At 37.9% G+C, this 21,737-nt stretch overlaps 1 protein-coding gene across 1 annotated transcript; it reads left to right on the top strand.

The window, feature by feature from the left end:
• Positions 1–1,137: 1,137 nt before the first annotated feature.
• LOC311080530 (uncharacterized protein) lies at positions 1,138–17,106 on the top strand. The gene is made up of 3 exons (XM_084110523.1): positions 1,138–1,210; positions 1,994–2,226; positions 12,146–17,106. Exons 2-3 carry the CDS (start codon positions 2,055–2,057, stop codon positions 12,889–12,891), a joined length of 918 nt encoding a protein of 305 aa, XP_083966649.1. The 5' UTR covers positions 1,138–1,210; positions 1,994–2,054; the 3' UTR covers positions 12,892–17,106.
• The last annotated feature ends 4,631 nt before the right edge of the window (positions 17,107–21,737 follow it).

The following is a 21,737-nucleotide window of genomic DNA, read 5'->3' as shown; positions in this document are numbered from 1 at the left end:
CAATTATTCCTGCCTTCAGTAGATGGAACAAAAATGTGCTGCAGAAAGGTTCAGACGGGCGGGGGCAAAGCCAAACAAAAAGAGAAATCCCTAGCGTTCATCACAATATTACTGTAATGGCATTACTTTTGTAACGCGTTACTACCAACACTGCAAATAATACTGAAAATTAGTGATGGGATGGTTGATACCGGGGCTCTGATGCTCCAACACAGTTTTCAAAGCACTATTGTTTCACACACTGTACCGATGTTTATATCAAAATGACAATACCACGCGATTAATGACGTTTGGAGCTTCGAACGTCATGCAGTATCGGAAGGTCGGGACAGCTAGTTTGAAAGAAATTGGTGCTTTGCCACCTCATCTGATGCATAATAAGGGAAATGATTATGGAGGCTTTATTTAAATGATTTAACACTACACTTCCCTATAACATAATTTATATTTTTACAAAACAGAACAGAAAATATTTTTAAATCTATAATTAGATCACATACTTGTATATTTTATATTATTGATCAGTGAATGTGTTGACCAGGCTACATGAGTTGTGGTCTCATTGGCACAAATTAATTTAGGTGAGATTAGATAGAAGTGTATGTACTTGTATATGTCACGGACTTTCGAAGCTTTGTTTGGTCACATGCTTTTTCTGCTCTGCTGTGATTTGTTAGATATGTTGGAGAAATTGTTGGCTAATGTGCATTGTGTTAAAAGCTTAGAGTAAAGAAACTTTTTTCGGCACAATTTGATGAAAGCCTCACATGCTTCAGAAAGCGTCGTTTTCCCATCACTATTGAAAATAGATATTCTATGCAATTGCTAATAACTTAAAAGAGTTAGCACAAAAAAGTTGAAAATTAGACTTAATTATTTCATAATAATTCAAGGTGAATCAGTAGGCAAAGATATAATAGGTGGAGTGGGAGTCATTTAGGTAATATATACATATATATTTAAATTTCCCTAAATATACATAAAGCATTATTTTTAGTGATAGTGTAATATGATTTCTGTTATTATTAAAAACTGATTCAATATTTTTTTAAGTAACAGATTTATCTGGGAGACTTTAAAAACACCCTCAGTTCTAGGATGACTCTTATACAGACAAACAACGTGAATGGGACTTTTATTTTGGTCTGGTTATGTGACGTCACCAGGCTGCGCCGCGCTCCTGCATCTGTTGTGATTCTGAAAAAGAAAGGTTTGTGGTTTTTATGCATTTAAAGTGTTTAAATCAATGCAAACTGTTCTGTCAATTTAATAATTTTTACAAGATATTTACAATGAATTAACCACTCTTGAAAGTAACGTTGCAATGCTTTATCTAACATTAATGAACGTTATTTTTTGGTAGTAACAAGTTAAATCGCATCCACCCTTGATTAACAGAAAATGAGCGTCTCATTTCGCTCTCAATAACGTGTTAATCTTGAAGAAGTGTTTAGAGAAACGGAGCTTTTCGAAACTCCGAGTCAGTTAAATCAGTTGTTTCTTGACACGATTCAGTGATTAAAAGCGCTCGAGCTGACGTCACCAGCTACTGAGAACAAATGAAAAATAAACGAGAACATGAAACACAATGTGTAATGACAACTTTTACAAACCAGCTGCTGTTTTCATGAATGTGTAATCTATAAAATACGAAATATAAATCATAAATATGAACTTTCGGTATTATTGTGATTATTGTTATTGTGATTTAAGTCCATTAATGGTCACTGACTCTCTTACCAGAGTGATTCAATAGATTATAGAAGGATCTTAGTAAACATCTAAAATTCGAATACTTAAATGCTTTTTAAATGTGTTTTTGGTTGTGGGACAGCAGTTTGCACCAATTCTGTAGAATGGCCCATATTAACTCTCACTCTGACTGACTCTCTTACCAGTTCGCTGAACTACTGATCTAGAGCTGATTGAGACACACACAGAGATTTAGTTTGGGTTTATTTTTCTTTCTGTTAATTATTCTCATTTTAAACAGGACAAACACACAGAAAAACTCCTGGTGAAGTGACTGAGATCCACATGACACTGTTATAAAGATGGAGTTTATTAAAGAGGAGAGTGAAGACATAAAGATTGAAGAAACATTCAGAGTGAAAAATGAAGATACTGAAGAACAAACAAAGATGGTGTTTATTAAAGAGGAGAGTGAAGACATGAAGATTGAAGAAACATTCAGAGTGAAACAAGAAGAAACGGAGGAACAAACAGGTCGGTTTCATTCTCAAAGCTGAACTTAATTCCTAATGTAAATGTCCAGCTCTACAGAAATGAATGACATTTTAAAAAAATGTCATATGAGTGTCCAAATTATTTGATTATTGGAGAGGGTAGCCTCATGTGGACAGACATGTTGAGATCACATGACCAGGCAAACTAGTGCTGCCTTCAACCTGAGAAGATTTGAATTCCATGTTTGAAGGTTATTACGCATTAAAAACAGACCGTGATTGGTTGCTTTACATGTCAGTCAAATAGCCTCTTGGTCGGTTAGTCTGATCCTCTGGGGCCTGTTTCAGAAAGGAGGTTAAGTGAAAACTCACTAAGAATACCCGTTTATACTTAGATTTAAACTTAGATTCTATAGGCTACTCCATAAAAATGTAAAAAAAAATCTGAATGTGTAGACTGTTTGATGTGTAGACACATAATATTAACATTACCTCTGTAGGCCTCTCTGTGGCAGCAGAAACTCTTTATCCCCCTCGTCCTGTGAAGATGAGCATTTGGTTAAGTACATTTTATAACACTATTTGTCATAATTTCTGTTCTTACAACTCCCTGGGGTTCTGTTGGGACAGGAGGCTCCAAAAGACAGATATTACCATCAGAATCTGTTCAAAATCAAAAAACCCAACCCAAAGTAAAATAAATGGAAATATCAAAAATAGCCTATATAAAAAATAACACATATGTAAACCTCTTACATTTTATGAAGGCCCTTGGATCTTCGGGAGTGACTGGCTCTGAAGTCCCTCCAGGAATTCCCTCAGCCAAAAATGCTGCTGCACTGCTAGACACTGGATGCTATTTAGTTATTTAATATGTCAAATGTAAAGTCAGGTAGCCTTCACCCGTGATATGCTCAAGCCTTACCTGATTGAATTATGTTTTTATATTTAATTTTCAGCTGCTGCCATGTTCTTTTAATACCTGCAGGATTGCACATACATGAAAATTAAAATTAGGCTGAATAACAGTTTCAGTTTCACCAGTTTCACCTCTGATATTATAACAGTTGGATAAGTTACTTGTATTACTAACTACAAATGACATCTTCAACAGTGTAATTAGATTAATGTAATAATGACTATCTTTAGAAAGTATTGGTCTACTTATTAATAAATCCCATATCAACCTCAACCACTTGAACAATACAAGGAGAGACAAGAAACTGCACTTTTAATGCTTTCAAATAAACAATATACAGTTGTATGAATTATTCTTGAATTGACCAAAGTGTGTAGAGGGAGAAGGTTACATTAAAAATATACCTTTTAAAAATGTATGTTAAATATACAGAATTGTTCTTTAGTCTAATGCAATTACATCAGATTTTACTTTAAATTACAGAAGAATTAAGAGTTATCCCTTTAATTCAATTACAGTATTTAGATTACTTGGTAATTAATTACACCCAACACTGTATAACAGTAATTAAAATGTAAACTTACGCATTGACTTGAGCAACTATTTTCTCCCTAGCTACCTCTCTGTCCTTCGCTGCTGCAGACGATATTTAACAAATAATAATAATGTTCGTACTCTCCATATGCTTGCATAAGGCAAGGCAAGTTTATTTATATAGCACATTTCATACACAATGGCAATTCAAAGTGCTTTACATAGAAGAAATTAAAATAAGAAAAAGAAATAATAATAATTAAAATCTGAGAAAACAGTTTAGAAAATAAAATAAAATACAGTACAGTACAAACAGTCGGACGAACATTGGCACAGTGCTCATTCAGTAAATGCACAGATAAACAGAAGTGTTTTGAGTCTGGATTTGAATGTGACTATTGTAGGAGCACGTCTGATCTCCTCTGGAAGCTGGTTCCAGCTGCGGCTGGCATAATAGCTAAAAGCGGACTCGCCATGCTTAGAGTGAACCCTTGGTATTTCTAGTTGATGTGATCCTAATGATCTGAGTGATCTGTTGGGTTTATATTCTGTGAGAATATCTGCAGTGTATTGAGGTCCTAGGCCATTGAATGATTTATATACCAGTAATAATACTTTAAAATCAATCCTAAATGTAACTGGGAGCCAGTGTAAAGACCTGAGGACTGGTGTGATATGTTCATATTTTACATATTTCTAAACACAGGTGAAGAAGCAGAAACAAGCAATAGAAATATTACTTACATGCATGTAATTTAACATGTTCATCAGAAATGAAACAGAATATATCCCTCATACAAAATGGACAATTCCATAAAAATCTTGGGAAAAGGAGAGATGTTGAATGGTTTTAATAAACATTTTGTTGCTGTCGGGTCGTCACTCAAGGCAACTAAAATTATAGGAATATTGATATGGATAATAGCGGAAGACATTTACTTTGTTAATTTTAGTTTTAAACCACTCTTAATTTGCCAGATTAAAAAAGCCCTTAAATTACTGGATGTAAATAAATCAGCTGGTCCTAACCAATTAGAACCATTTTTCTTAAAATTACCTGCAGATCACATAGCTGCCCCTTTGACATATCTATAATCTTTCACTAAGTTTTAATGAATATCCAATGATATGGAAGTCTGCATTTGTTATTCCATTGTTAAAAGGAGGATCCTTCTGATATGAATAACTATAGGCCGATTTCTAAACTTTGCATTCTGTCTAAGGTTTTTGAATCTCTTATTAGTGAGCAGTTGATTTCATATTTGAATGAACATGACATCTTATCACATAATCAGTCAGGTTTTAGGAAAAAGCACAGCACAACTACAGCTGCTACCAGGGTTCTAAATGATATTATTGTGTTTCACTTTTTATTGATTTGTCAAAGGCTTTCGACACCGTTGTATAATTTAAAATCATTTCAACACCGCAGTATAATGAAAACTAGACTGAGACTAACTGGATTGTCAAATCATACAATGTGCATTCTGATGTGCATTAAAAGATTGTTGAGCATCACAAAGTAGAAAGTGGCTGTAAGAAAATAGCTAAAGAATTGAAAATCTCCATTTTGACCATCAGGGCAATAATTAAGAAGTTCCAATCAACTAAAGATGTTACAAATCCGCCAGGAAGAGGACGTGTGTCTATTTTGTCGTAATGGACGGTGAGGATGAAAGTTTGAGTGGCCAAAGACTCTTCAATAATCACAGATGGAGAATTGCAGAGATTAGTTGAGCCTTGGGGTCAGAAAGCCTATAAAAAAATAAAAAAAAATCAAACAATCCCTACATCCCCACATGTTGTTTGGGAGAGTTTTAAGAAAAATGCTCCTCGCTCATCCAAAAACAAACTCCAGCATATTCAGTTGTCAGACACGACTGGAACTTCAAACGACATAGGGATCTGTGATCAGATGAAACTAAAAAAAGAGCTAACACGCTAGATGGGTTTGGTGCACACGAGGATAAAAAGTACCCCATGTGTACAATTTAATATACCATTGGATCTTTAATGTTGTGGGCCTATTTTTCTGCTGGAGGTCCAGATACATGGCATCATGGACTCTATCAAATATCAACAGATAAAAAATCAAAACCTGACGCCTTCTGCTAGAAATCTTATAATGGGCCGTGGTTGGATCTTCCATCAGGACAACGATCCAAAACAAACATCAAAATCAACACAAAAATGTGTTAGGGAGCACAAAATGAAGCTTCTGCCATGACCGTCCCAGTTCTCTGATCTGATGAGTGGAGTGAACTGGAGAGAAGAAGCAACACCATGGATCTGGGAATCTGAAGGATCTGGAGAGATTCTGTATGGAGGAATGGTCTCTGATCTCTTGTCAGTTATTCTCCAACCTCATCAGGTATTATTGGAGAAGACAGTTATCTTGGCAAAAGGAGAGTGCAAAAAGGTATTTAATAAAAGGGTATCAATAATTGAGGGCTTGAGACGAAGAACCATATAAGTCCATATTTTAAATTTTTGAATAATACATTTTTTTTTTTAATTTGGACTCTGAATATTATATTACTTTTTTTTTCTTTTTTTTTTACTTGAAGATAGACAACAAAAGCTTCCCAATTCTAATGAGATAAGATTTTTTAGTATCAATCTTAAAAATAAAAAGTTAGAGTAATTTACATTTCTGGAATGTGGAAGAACAGTATATGTCCAGTTAATGTGGAATAACAGTATAAGTCCAATTCATCATATCACTTTAAACCACTGGAGATTTGATTGCTTTATCTTAGTTTTAATACAGTAACAGAACCTTAAAGAATATATTAAGCATTTCTTTCTTTCAATTTATTTTATTTTTTGCCAACGTAAATCACAGAACAAAAACGCGGACAATACGGTACGAACAATGAACAATACATAGGCCTACTTATAGTACAGAAAATAAACGTCAGTACAAACAATAAACCGTACACACTTACAATAAACAATACATACAAACAATAAACAGTAATAAAGGTAAACAATACATATTTACAATACAGACATACATCATCATCATTCCATGCTATGGTTCCATATGTATGATAAAAATCAGATTATGTCTCTCACAGTGGACATGCACCTAAGATGACAATTTCAGACCCCTCCATGATTTCTAAGTGGGAGAACTTGCAAAATAGCAGGGTGTTCAAATACTTATTTTCCTCACTGTATAATAAACTATGCTGGTCTGTTTTGCACAATTGCATTGTTTCTGTGACAATAAATGTATAATTGTAAACTTTCCTCTAAACTATAGGATTTTGTTTTTCACATACAATCATTAAAGGGATACTTCAGGATTTAGCATTAAGCTTTGTATTAGTAGAAAACCAGTAGTATTTTCGAATTACCATGCTTTCCTCCCTCATATCCCCCTGAGATGAGAGATTTATGTATTTTTTGTCTGGAAAAAATCCTCCGATGATGCAAAAATCGTCATTGTTTACATGCACACCTTTTGTTTCAATCTAACTGAATTCATTCCGATTGGTGAATCTGAATGTAGTGTTTACATGAACGCTAAACGTGATCGATTGATGTGTGCGTTTTAGCATTAAGAAAATTCCCGCTCCTCCGTGAGAGATATGAGACCGGTGCGTCTCACAGGTGTCGCTCATCAGTAATCACGCCACCGGCCTCGCGCCGTTTTCCCGCAGCCCTCAGCCTCGTCCTGCTCGCCACAGTAAACATAATGAATGGCAACTGTAGAACGCAAAAGCCGAATCCTGGACATTTTGGCCGATCTCGAAATCCCGGGCAGACTCGTCATGGAGACTCACTAGTAGCCTAGCCTTGTTGTTTAAACTGCGCTATCTTACCGGTAGGCATGGCCTCATAGGCCAGCAAAGCAAGTGCATTCTGGGAGTTGTTGTCTTCATCCCCATAAATCAAAAAATCATTTTCTGGCTTTTCTCAGTCTAGAAGGTTCCAAATTCAAAAATAATTTCACATTTCTACTACATAAATGACGCATTTTAAATACACATTAATCTTTCCAGAGCTGAAGTATCCCTTTAAGATCCACATGTTGTAATGATACAAAGAAAAATCATACATTACATTTGCATAACACTTTACCTCTGATATCAATCTCAAAGTGCAAAAATATGTTTCCTGACTGGGCAACAACAGTGAGCTGAATCCTAACCATTATGGTACGTGCATGCTGGCGTTATAGGGTGGCAAGGCACCCGACGCCCTATAATGCCAGCGTCCAGTGCACCATTAGACCAGGGAATGTTGTAGGGCAACTGATGCTGATATTTGTGCAGCTTTAAAAACTAACAGGATGAGAGCATGAGGTCCTTCAAGATTTTTTTTTTTCTTACCTGTTCTTATGTTTTCCTCTGAAGTCCTCTAATGGAGACCTCACTACCTGCTCTGTTCCCTCAGACTGACTGCCTAACTTTTCTTGAATAACCTTTTCAAAGATAAGTAACTTTAAATAAATATGTTATGGACAATGTATCTAATTAAAATCATGCATGTAATAAAAAGTTAACAAACGGAAAAAGCTAGGCTATAGAAAACTTGCCTGTAGGCGACTGTTGGTCAGTTGAAAGACTGACATAAATGTGAGCTTACAAAAGCAAGTCTTTGGCCTCCTTGTTGCACATGGTACTTGAAGGTGTACTTCCTCTTAGTATTCTCAGTGTCAGGCCCACGTGGTCGTCTGCGACTCACCTTGTGCTAGAAGAAAAAAGACATGAAGTAAAAAGACATTTACCATAACATAGCAGGCTAGCTGTCGTGTAGAGCTGTCAAGTTAAGGTCATTAAGTACGTGAGTAGGCTTTGGTTAGGAGAATGAATAAGCCATGTGTGTGCCTTTTAGGGCACCAAAGCGCTGTGGTCTTTAATACACTTGGTGGCCTACTTGATGCCAATCATCCTTCATCCATCCTCACAAAATTTAACATTTACAGTGATCAGGCACATGTGCAGTCTTAGTGAGTTGAAGGCATACAGTAGTATTCAATTCACTGGTTATTTCATGGGCCTACATTGTAATGCATTGCATACTGTTGACATGATATGGTCATGAATTGCTTAAGTTAGCCTACCTGCTCCAAACCAGAGAGAATGATAGCCTGCTGCCTCTCATAAGAGACAGCGTAAAACTCTGTGAAGAGCTGGAGTTTTCTTTGGTCTGTTGGCTTGAACACTGCCTGGGACACGTCTCCTTGCACGCCTTTCCCTTAACAGAAACAAAGTCACATTAGCGTTTTTGTTTTTTTGAGCTATAAAACACTAGAGCTATTAGCAGCTATTAAGGTTACTAGCTAGAATATATAACCGCTTACACAATCAATGCATTTTTTTATTACCTTTTTTAATTTATTTTTATTATTTATTAAATAACAAGTAACAAACATAGCATAGCATACAATATTACAAAACAAAGTGTTGCATTAAATGGTAACAGGGATCCAAAAATTATATCAAAATATTTTAAACATGTCAATGACTTTTTTTTTTATTTCTTTTTTTTTTTTTTTTTTACCAATTTCAGTGAAGACATAAAGCAATCAAATTCTACTCTAAACATCTTAAAGATTGGGGATGAATTTACATGTTTGTTTATGTATATAAAATTTTGCCAGCAGTGCGTATAACACAATCAATGAATGGTAAAAAAAAAAAACATTCAAGCCTAACATTAGACGCAGCTGGGCTGGTGTTAGAGACGCACCTAAAGCGTTTCGATTCATTTCTCCGTGGTTATAAGGAGTAGAGACATGTTTAAAACGTCGCCTGAATCCTAATTTTCTCAGCTTTCATATCGACCCATTCATGACTTGAACCTTTAAACAGAGTGAGCTATATGAACTGTAGTAGACAACGCCCAGTAGCCTACACGCCCCTCTGACTGTAACCGCTAACTTTAGGTAGATACTTTGTATACGGTTTTTCACTCACCTCTTTTGGTGGACCTTTTCCTCATTTTTGCTCTCCTCTCCGGTTCACATATGGTTTCCCAGCATCCCTCAAAGACTTCCTTGCTCTGTCCTTCCATTCATTCATATTCGCTCTCCTTTTTTTGCCGACGTTTTGTCTATTAATGTCTGCGCGTCAACTGGCGTCTCCATTTTTCGTTAGTGGACATAAACGTTTTTTCCGCGTGAGACTATTTTAAAATTTTAAATACAGAGTTTTGGTCGCGCGAACACCCCTCCAAAGTGATTCTGTATACAAAGTGGCACACATACATTGAAGTCACACGGTTATCTCAATTTTAGTTTTTTTGGACTTATACGGTTGTTCGTCGCATGAACACAATTGTGGCCAACGTGTTTTGGAGAAAAACATTTATTTCATAATGCCCCCCCCCCCCCCCCCCTTCAATTATTTTACTTAAATGAAAGGTTAGGATTTTGCCAATTTTTTGACTGAAAGATCAAAAGGATAAACAATGCAGATTTCTTTTTTACAGCCATTTTTGATCATATTTACCAGGGGTATGATTAATTCTGAGCATGACTGTATAAACAGGAAGCGGCCGCACGCATATATTGTTTTTCGCTGAGGAGCCGAGATAGAAACGGCCGTACAGTGATGGTCAGCAACAGTGGCGACGGGACGTTGCGTCTCATGTTCCCTCCTTCAGGGAACGAGGGTTACATTAGTTACCGAGTTACTAATTAGTTACTAATTAAGTTCCCTTAAGAGTTACTAATTAGTTCCCTTTCAGTTGCTCACGTTTGACGTAACGTCGAAGTGACGAAGTAATTGGGATCCCTTGGAAAAACACCATGGTTGCTGCCACATCCAGCTCTCCCTACACAAGACTCTCAGACCTCCAACTGGCTGGGGCGGAAGGCCTGCATAGAGGGAGTTTCAACTGCTGTTATACCTCACACAGTGGAACTCTTGGATAACACTGGGAAAGGGAGCCTTTCCAGGGGAGAGAGACGCTACGGAAGCCACATCCTGCCCGAAGGGAGGTACCATGTGGAGAATACAGATATGGACTGGCCGGTTAGGGGCAGTGCAACATATGGAATGTCACTGGGGTGGGTCCAGCCTGAGAAGGGGGAGACAACACCGGACAGTGATGGCAGAGCGGACTCTGCCAAGGGAAAGACACAGGCTCACCGCAGGGAGCTAATCATGGAAGAAGGTGTCTCAGGATCACGTGAGAGTTAGCTGGGCCGAATTCTAGGCACGATTTCACTTGTAAGTCTTCTCTCCTCTGGGAAGAAAGGCACCAGGGTGGCGTGCTGAAAACCAGCACGGCCCGCCCGAGAAACCAATCATCCAGCTGAGAAGGTTCGGGACGTGGTGGAGGATTCCACTCAAGCCCGACCTTCTCGGCAACCCGGGAAAGCATAGCTGCCCACTCTGGATTGGACTCTGGCAGCGCTACACTCCCTGAAGGGGGCAACGCTACACTCCCTGAAGGGGGCAACGCTACACTCCCCTAAGGGGGGCAATGCAGCCGAAGCCAGAAGAGCGAAGCTCCCCCTCCGATGCTGTGATCTGGTCATTCCTGAGAAGGAACAGCACATTCTTTTGGGAGCTCCAACGCGTTTATGAGGCGTGAGGGGCTAAGATGCTGGATCGGGGCATAGGTGAGGAGACTGCACCTCCCTTTAAGTAAGCGAGTCTCAATCTTAACATGGCCATAGTCATATTCCCACAGTGGGAACATGAACTATCCACAAAAGCTGCCTCAGCACGCTGAATGCCCAAGCATGAGACAACTATTGTGGCCGTCTGCTGGTGCCAGGGAACGACCGCACCCAGAAATGCACAAGCGAAATTACATCCTGCAAAGGACGCAGGGTTCGCTCGTGTTGCTCTTTTGTGAAGAAAAAGAAAGAAAAGAAGAAATATATTCTTTCCGTTATACTCTCACAGTGCTGAGGCACCCAGGGAATGGCCGCAGTGTTCAGCAGTGCTGTAAACACTAGCAGGGAAACGCCCACCGATACCGACACAGAAATAAGCTTGTTGTGAAAACAGCAGTTGTGTGAGCTTAAACTAGTTAATATTTTGCAAAAGAAGTCTGTAAGGTGGATTTGACTTTTTTAGTATTGAAATTGCGTGAAATGTTTTCAATTGAAATATTCACAGCTTATATACACAACCATGTAGAATTTCAGCACCCCAAAATGCAATGCATTTTTTGTGCAATTCAACATGTTTTTCTGTTTCAAAGACATTCGCCATTATTTTACTTTGATACACAATCAGATGAAAAAAGCAGGTCATTTGTAACTTCAACAAGCAGTTTCTATGCAATGATTGGGCTTAAATCCTGATTGAAAATCTTCACAAATATGTTTTTCTGCTAAATTAAACATTAAAAATAATTAATAATTAAACATGCAATATTTTTCTGATATTTAAACATTGAATGGTGTTACATATGTTGGTCATTTTTATATCATTGTTTTGTTTTTTGTATAAATGTTTATATGTATAAATGTTTGGATGTCTGTTGTTTCTGGCATTAAACTGAAGTTAACTTTTTTTCTCTGTCTTTGCCTTAGATCTGATGGCACTGAAAGAGGAGACTGAAGTACTGAATGAAATGGAAGGGAAAGATCAATATAACAATCATCATGATTTAAGTACTGGAGAATTTTTTTTTAGTTGCTCACAGACAGAAAAGATTTCCTCAAGAAAAATGGCTCAAAAGACAGGGACTGGTAGTCATTTCATCTGCCAACAGTGTGGAAAGAGTTTCAATAAGAAAGGACGATTTAAAAACCACTTGAGAATTCACTCTGGTGAGAAGCCTTACACCTGCCAACAGTGTGGAAAGAGTTTCAATCAAAAAGGAATCCTTAATAGGCACATGAGAATTCACACTGGAGAGAAGCCTTACATGTGCCAACAGTGTGGAAAGAGTTTCAGTGAACGTGGAAACCTTAATGTCCACATGAGAATTCACACTGGAGAGAAGCCTTTCACCTGCCAACAGTGTGGAATAAGTTTCAATCTAAAAGGAAGCCTTAACAGGCACATTAGAACTCACACTGGAGAGAAGCTTTACAAATGTCCTCAGTGTGGAAAGAGTTTTGATCATCCTGAAAACCTTAAAGCCCACATGCGAGTTCACACTGGAGAGAAGCCTTACACCTGCCCTCAGTGTGGAAAAAGTTTCAACCGAAAAGGAAACATTAATGCCCACATGATAATTCACACTGGACAGCAACCTTACACTTGCCTACAGTGTGGAATATGTTTCAACCGAAAAGGAAACCTTAAGGCCCACATGAGAATTCACACTTGAGAGAAGCATTTTCATCTGCCAACAGTGTGGAATAAGTTTCACTCTAAAAGGAAGCCTTAACAGGCACATGAAAATTCACACAGATGGAATATCAAATCCAGTCCCGGACACCGGATCTTGTCAAAAGATATCCGTTTTGTCTTGTGTGTAACCCAGCAAAACCTGTCAACAGAGTGTCATGTCTTTTATGGTAAAATTAATGAATTATGTAAATCAAATAATAACAATAATAAAATAAACAATAAAAATATGTGGAAGTAGGGCAGGGCAGAGAGCCCAGAGAGAACGGTACACCGGTCTCATATCTCTCACGGAGGAGCTTCTGAAGCATAAAAGGAGAAGCTACGACAGTGAAGAACAAGACAGGACCAGGCCTGGACTATTTATGTTATATTTTGGTTGTGTGTGCGGCAGTCGTTCGTGAGGGGCTTTCGATTTGTTTTTTGTTTGTTTTTTGGAATTAAAGTGTTTGAACGTTCGCCTTGTAAGCCCGTCTAAATCGGTCCAATGGCGGTTTCCGATAGAACGGGTGAAGGTCTCTGCACATTACTGTCTTTTCCGTCTTTTCTTTTCAGACAATTAAACTTGTCTGAATCCATTTTATCACTACCTCGAATTTAGGTTAGAATGCCAATTGGTTAATGGTCATTTATATAATAGTTTAGCTGCACATTTGATTATTCTTTTTGTTTCTGTTTTATATTTTTTTATTCATTTGATTATTCTTTTCTTTTTACTTATATTTTACCCGTTCATATTAGGAATCTGTGTCGCTTTTGAGGTCCTCATGCCTTCTGTTTAACGTGGGTCTCACTTTCACAAACTCGCCAGCTTCGGTCACTAAACAGAGGTAATAAGCTATACCTGTGATGGTCGCATTCACGCTTACACAATCAAAGATACTTTTGTATAGCCCCCATGGTTTTTGCATACACTTGATTTTAAAGTAACGTTTACTTCAGTACAGGTATGGCCACTACTACAGATATAAGTTGACCAACATTACTTCTCTTATAATAGCTTTGAATTGGCCATGCCGTGGTTTCCCACGTCCACTTATCTGAAGTAACATTCAATTAAAACAGAGGTAAGACACACCCAAATTTAGGTTGATCAATCAGTATTTTGCTGTCCTAAACGGAACATTCACTTTCTGTCTTAGCACTAATTCAAGTGTACTTGGTTTTGCAAAGTATTAGTCGTCACTAATCTGTTGCAGATTTGCGGTAACATACGAATCCGTTTAATCTACTTGGGGAAAACAATTTCAGAGCAAGTCAGAATAAAATCAAATGTTTACAATTTTATTATGCCCGGTAAATTTATCATGCCAATCTCATAATCAGTTCAAAGATAATAAATACAAAACATCAAATGCTCTGGAATATAGAGAAAAGATGTGAACCTGACATTAGAAAATACACGATGCTGAGAGTTTTGGCCACTCTCAGCATCACGGGCTTATTTGAGCTACAAATTGCCCTGAGCCTCTTGTTGCATTTCTTTATATAGACAGAAACAGCTTTCACATTGAAACATTTGCTAACAATGGGAATTTGCATTGAGTTTACACCTTTTGGGAGCAGGTTGCCATTTGCCTGGAAGACACACCCTCCTCTGTGTGCAAGTTATCTCTAAACTCTTAAGAAGTTTATTACCTTTTGGTTTACTTCTTTGGGAATGAGACATTTGTACCAGTTGCACTGAGACATTTCAAATGATACCAAACATGTATAATACTGTATGATAATTATTCACATTAAACCATATAGATTTTTGGGTGAATTTTGGTGATCTCAGCAAGAGAGAGAAGGAATGGGGGGTCAAGGGAAAGAGATGTAGATTAGGATGATTCTGAGGTGAGACTTGCATCTCAAATGGTGATGCTAATTTCATAAGAGAGAGTTCAAATGTTGATTTCCTTTGTTTTCTCAGAGAGTTGCCCTCTCTTCCAGATTTTCCAGTCTTACAGCCTCCTTCTTGGCATTCAATGAAAGCCCCACGGCAATCAAGTGTCTCACAAAAATCAAAACTCTTACGGCAATGTACAAGACTAAGAAGAGAAACACTCCTGAAACTGTAACTAATAAAGGTGCCTTCAAATGATTACATAGTGGCTCCAATATTGATCCAAACCATGTGTCCCACTCAGAGGAGAAAAGACGATGAACCTTATGATGATCCTTGAACGCTTGGTGTGTTTTGATTACATTGTGTGTTTGGGGCAAACTGCTGGCTGCGCCCCTCCCAGCCAGAATGCACCAGCCAGTATGCACCAGGGGAAGTTGGTCTGCTAATTAGCAAGTTATAGAGGCTGAATCTGAAATCGCCCCCTAAACCCTCATTCACTATTCCCTAGTGGTGGTGAGATGAAGTCTCATGATGCATTGAAGCTTTTCAGCCAAGTAGTTCACAAAAGGGTACATGTCTCGAGGCTTCATTTGCTCACAATACCACCTGGTGGTCAAAGAGTGTAAAACAAGCAGATACATTACAGATTACTTAATGCTGACTTCACACTGCACGATTTTCAATGTTGTCGGGTCACTGTTCTTTTCACACTGCACAATTGTCTGGGGTAACATTCAGTTGCTGCTGTGTTCACACTGCACAATGGATCGGCAGGGTTTCCGAGGGGCATTAAAAAGCATTAAAAGTCATTAAATAGATTTTGCAAAAATTAAGGCCTTAAATGGCATTAAAAAGCATTAAATTTAATTTGAAGATATCTGCAGAAACCCTGGATCAGCGACAGGGGGTTTCACACTGCATGACTTTACAAAAGAAAGAATTGCCGACAACTTCTGTCTGGTCCGCAAACTACTTTTCACAATCAAACACACGCGAGGAGTGATAAGGAAAAAACGCAAGATCACGTGTGGTTGAGACTGGAGTTCTCGCACTAGACTGAAATTCTTATTAAAAATGATAGCCTGCAAGAAGATTTGCAATCCAAATTGTCCTTGCGCTGATTTGCAGCGCAAAGGAGAAAAAAAAAAACATTATGCATAATGGTTGGGGAGACGAGGGGAGCAAGGATTGTGTTTTCTGCATAGAGAGTTGGGGGTAAATAAATCATTTTGCAATCTGCTGCTGTTGCTGCTGGTCAAGCAAATGTGTGTGCTTTGTTTCTGTTTGATATAATTGTAAATATATCTCTTAAAATACTGATAGAGAATGCGAATGTGTCACGCGTTTCACTCCGCGTTGCATTTTGGGAAGGCTTTGCCATATTGGAAGGACATGCTATCCGTTGTCATGGTTATTTCAACAGTGAGTCCTTCCCAAAATGACGTCACATTCGCATTCTCTATATCAGTATTTTAAGAGATATATTTACAATTAATCTTGTAAATTTGTAAATCTTATAATTTACAATAAATGTACGGGCCTAAAATCGTTCAGTGTGAACTTGGCATAATGTGATCTGTGATACACTGTATTTTGCGCCAGCTAAGGCTTAGAAATAACGGTGAAGAATTTTTTTTTTTCACATAGACTAATCTATTTATATGAATATAATGTGTTTTTTCTGGTGGTATATACTGGTTGTATAACAACTGTGTAATAAACGTATTTGGCTTAAAATAAATGGGGCTATTGAATGTGTGTAAATCAATTCTTTGGTCATAATAGGCAGGAGGGGCAATATTATTATTTAAAATTGGAAAGTGGATGAGTTTAAACTATGGGTTTATATATCAGTCAAAGTGTCTAGCCAAGATATAACCGCTTCCTGAACCAGTCCACTAATATTGTTCTCTTGAAGGAGTGAGCGAATTCAGACAGCTGTTGAGCGTACATCGGTTGTACACTTGTTATTGCAGTACAATGTGGGATTGAATAAGTGCACTCAATAACTTCCACTATGGTTTCGGACACCACTACAAATAGCTGTCCCCTCATGTAACACCCTATATGAGGGTATAGGGGGTGATTTCGGATTCAGCCACAGACTAAGGGCAAAGCAGCAGCATGAAAGCAGGACTGAAAAGTGAGCACTGCAAACTTGACATTATTTGGACTGGAGAAAAAAACTCTTCTGTGCCGAATTAGGCCAACTGCAATCAATGAAGAAGTATACGGTGAGTGTTAATTTTTTTTTCTTGTATGAAATTGGATTTTGTTTATGATTTTTTATTTACTGTTTGAATATCTGCTGCTTACTTAAATGGTCTTCTTTGTGGGAATTTAAAATAAAGCATTTCAATCCTGTGTGCGTTTTGTATTTGACTGCATATATTTGTGCTCTTAATGGTGCTACATCTGGGTTTGGCCTCTTGGAATGCTCTTCGGACCAAGATGGCCCCTCTGCTTTGCAAATGTTGTCAGGCCAATCGGATCCTACAGTACAGAAACTAGAGCGTCTGAGCTTTAACTTGCCCTAGCAAAAGGTCTTGACCAAGTCTCCTCTTTTTATTCCTTTTGAGAAGGTTATTCTGACCATGACATGAAACTTGTCATCTTCTAAAATATAGACAAGGCCAAGAGCTTTGTTGTCCTCATCTTTGAGCTTGTTTTGTAGGACCATTGTCTTTGGAGTTGCCTCCTCTTACTGTAATCAAGCAGACTCCTTCCTCTTTGGCCAGAGAAAACCCATGGCTTCAACTCGAACCCCACCTGCATTCAGGATGTCATCCACATAGCTGTCTTCTTATAGCACTCAACATTCTTCTAAGGTGGCTTCACTGGGGGAAGACTGGCCGTCTCTCTCTTGTCGATCTAAGCAATACAACCTGCTGGCTTGTCTCTAATGTTGACTCTCGTGATTGCATATTTGCCCAGCTCTTCCTCTTCAGCCGCGCCACAAAAACCTGAGCAAATGTACTTCTTGTTTCTCTGCTAAGGGTACAGGACAACTTCACTGTATTGAGGGGCCGATGGACGGGGCCATGTACTGTAAAATATTGGATGAGAACCTCTTTCCTTCAGCCAGAACACTGAAGATGGGTCATGGATGGGTCTTCCAGAATGACAATGACCCAAAACATACTGCCAAGGCAACAAAAGAGTGGCTCAAGAAGAAGCACATTAACCCCCTGGGGTCGGCGGTATCGCCGGCGATACCAGCTCACTTTTTTTTTATCAGTTCAAAAGAGATTCATTTTACTCTGTTGACTTTGACATTACAAACAAGTTTCATACATCAGTCGATTCTGTTAAATGTGTATTATTTTTGTGTATACTCACAATAAAAACAAAGTGTTGTGCTTTTTGCCAAATAAAGAAAAATAAACATGATGCGAGTTCTGCCTTCTCTGAAGGCAGTGAAGTCAATTCTGAAACGCGTCCGAAAATGAATCGTAACTCAGCGAATACTCAGTCAAACAGACATACAGACACACAGGCATGAAGCTTGAATTCTGTTCTTTTAAATTAAGTATTTTTATAAAAAACAAATATTTGATATGCACTTTGATAGGTAAACGGGAGTATAGGATTAAAAGAATCGCATGTGTGTCTCAAAATGAGGGTAGGGCAATAAAATAAAAGGAAATTGGCAAAACTCCAGATAAACAAATATACAGGGCGTGGCACTCTCTCCTAAACCTACTGTGTTTAAAACAACAGGACGTTCTTCGAGGTGCATAATGTATGTCATGTGACTTATTTACCTGCTCCCTCCTTCCCAGCCTCACACACAACGTGGCGACTTGAGAAGACAGAACAGTACAAATGCAACTATACACTTTACAACCACAATCCTAACAGAGGGTTTCAGTCAAATATCTAACACAGTATACAAGGACTCTAATAACAGTGATGATCACAAAACAGAGCAATCAAGCAAACAGCAGAGTGAGCAAAAAGCTGGTGACACGGAGGAGATACGGGCATTTAAACAGGGTGACGTGAGGTGACTGGCAGCGTGAACCGGGGCGTCATCTTCCCTGGTGAAGAATGACAGGCTGTGGATCCAATGAAATCTGAAACACACAAAACAGCCTAACCACACATACACAACATGCATTCCTCCGTTATAGCATACGTAACAAAGGTTTTTAATGTTTAAGAAGTCTCTTATGCTCACCAAGGCTGTATTTATTTGATCCAAAAAATACAGTAAAAACAGGAATATAGTGAAATATCCCTGATTTGAGCCATTTTCTATTTGAATATATTTTAAAATGTAATTTTTTTTAATCAAATTTTTGATGAACAGAAAGATTGAAATAGAAATGAGTTATTTTAAATTATTTAACATATGAAAATGCAAAAAGCACTTTTGCACTTTCTTCACTTTAACCCTCTGGGGTCTAAGGTGTTTTTGGGGTCCTTGAGATGTTTTGACATGCCTGACATCTGTGCTTTTTTCAGTTGCTTATAAACATATTAATGGCAAAGGTCTAATTACACTCTATTTAGCACAAACAGGGCTACCATAATATGTGAGCAACATGTATGTACATGTTTGTATTTTTGAGAGAATAATGTTTATGCATGGTTATTGAAAAAAATAAAAATTAAAGTTTCTGAAATAGGGCCACAAAACATACTAAATATGTGTCCATAAGACATTTTAAATAATAGGTGTTGTTCCTTAGTGTTTTTTTTCTTCAAAAAGATCTGAAAATTAGCCTGCCTAATCATTCACATAAAACAATACATTGATTTAAACTTTGTAAGACACATTTTGTTTGTATAGGCAATATGCGTGGGGGCGTGATTCACACCTGAGAAGACAACGACCCGCATAATGAGCCTTTCATTCAGGTGTATCACTGAGAGTATCACAAGTAAAGAATGTGAGGACTTATTTTGTATGCATGCGAATTGCATAATATCCATGGTAAACATTTCTAGTAACTATGCAGTTAATTCTCATACTGTATTTTCAGAATGTTTTGGAATATATCCTCTCCCCAAATATTTCACTAATAAAAAACTATAATAAATAATTTAATGAGAAGGTTTATATTGACCTATTAAGATGTTTACATCTACCTTGTAAATATATGTTTTGCTATTTTATTAAACAGTTTTAACATATAAATCAACAACAATTACAATTTTAACAATATTTCAAGTATAATCTTTCTTTTTAAAAAGTATACATTGATTTTATCATACGTATTTCAAAGTTAAGGATTCATTAGTTTGAATATTTGAACAAACACTATAATAACATCTTAGTTGATAATTCAATATACCTACTTTATTTTTAACAAAACATCACATACTATATATTTAACATATGAGCATAAATTGGCAAACAAAAGCTTATTTGATTTTACAGTAGTCTTTTTACAGTAAAAACTTTATAATATATCCAAAACTAATCAACGAAATCTTGTCTAAACATTCATATTTCGTCTGTAACATAGTTTTTATGATATATTTGCATATAAATGTTAATTTGCAGTTTAATACGTTGCTTATACAAAGACATTTTATTTCAACATATTTCAGTCGATTTTTACTCATTTCAGTATAGCAATATAGTTTGGTAAAAGCTAAACTAGTAGATGTGTTCATGTAAAAGTAACATGTTTTCTAATGTAAGTGCAAGTATGAGCTGTTGTGTACAGCTGTAGTAAACATCTGTGCCGTTCATTCATTCGCACACAGACACGCGATTCATATTTAAACAGTCCTTTTGCAGTTTACCGACACTATTGCATATCGCGATTAGAACAAAGCACTTAAGAATAAAAAAACTTACTATAGTCCTCTGAATAGCTGGATCCGTTGCTCCTCGATGTGAAACTAAATTATTCCTAAGGATTATTCCTCACAGCGAAGCAAGACGAGACAAAGTGCACCAGTCTGATTAAACTCGCAGTGTGTTTTATCCAGCTGATGTGGGCGTTGACACGTTTGCATGGATCACTTCAGAACATTTGTGTTTGAATAGCGCACACTCTCCGTGGGCGTGTTCACATTAAAGGGGGGGTGAAATGCTATTTCATGCATACTGAGTTTTTTACACGGTTAAAGAGTTGGATTACCATGCTAAACATGGACAAAGTTTCAAAAATTAAATTGTACGTTTGAAGGAGTATTTCTGTTCCAAAAATGCTCTTTCCGGTTTGTCACAAGTTTCGGAAAGTTTTTTTCGAGTATGGGCATGTGTGACGTCAGATGTAACGGAATTTCCTTATACGGGTCCTAAGGGCACTTCTGCCGGAAGAACCGCGGGCGCGCGCGCACTCGTAGACCAGAGCAAGAGAGCGAAAGCAGTACCTCATCAAAGCGCTATGCTCGGCTTTAGGGAAGTCAATGTCACCAAAGAAGTGGGTTTTTGGTTGCCAGGGCAAGACAACCCTGCACAGATTCCCAAAGAACCCAGCGTTAAGGGACCAGTGGATGGAGTTTGTTTTTTCAGAGCATTAACGGAGGTTGTGCAAGACTGTTTGTTCCCTGCATTTCGACGATGCTTGTTTTATAAACAAAGCCCAGATCGACGGATTTGCAGATCGTCTAATGCTTAAGGATCGAGCAGTCACAATGATAAAGGTTCGCGGTCGTGCGTTGGAACCGGACGGTGAGTAAAACTGCTTCTATTGTCTCTGTGTGTTGTTACTAGCTCGGCGCGTTAGCACAGCTTTAGCTCCGCCCACACGGCCCGCCTTCAGCCGCTCGTTTTTTTCCGGAAAGTCTGAGTAGGGTATAAACGGAGGTCGGAGCCAGCTGCAAGTGGGTGGGTTAGCAGCAAGTGGGTGGAGCTTTAGCCGCAAGTGGGCTGTACAAACTTCCAGAGGATTTTGATTGGTTTATTTAGTATCACCTGTGTTGTAGTTGCTATTGGTTTATGCTCCACAGTTGGTGGCGGTAATGTGTAAGTTTTGTTGCGATCCATCAGAAAACAAAGAAGAAAACCGCTTTCACATGTCAGCGTGCCGTTG

Source organism: Abramis brama, assembly GCF_963993115.1.
Source record: "Abramis brama genome assembly, chromosome: 4".
NCBI lineage: Eukaryota > Metazoa > Chordata > Actinopteri > Cypriniformes > Leuciscidae > Abramis > Abramis brama.
Note: the sequence above shows the minus strand (reverse complement) of the source record. Positions and strands in the feature narration are given on the sequence as shown.

Excerpts from the sequence above, each read along its gene's own strand:
- LOC311080530 (XM_084110523.1), top strand. The coding sequence starts at position 2,055 with ATGGAGTTTATTAAAGAGGAGAGTGAAGACATAAAGATTGAAGAAACA. Across the intron at positions 2,227-12,145 it reads AGAAACGGAGGAACAAACAG|ATCTGATGGCACTGAAAGAG; the intron begins GTCGGTTTCATT and ends TCTTTGCCTTAG.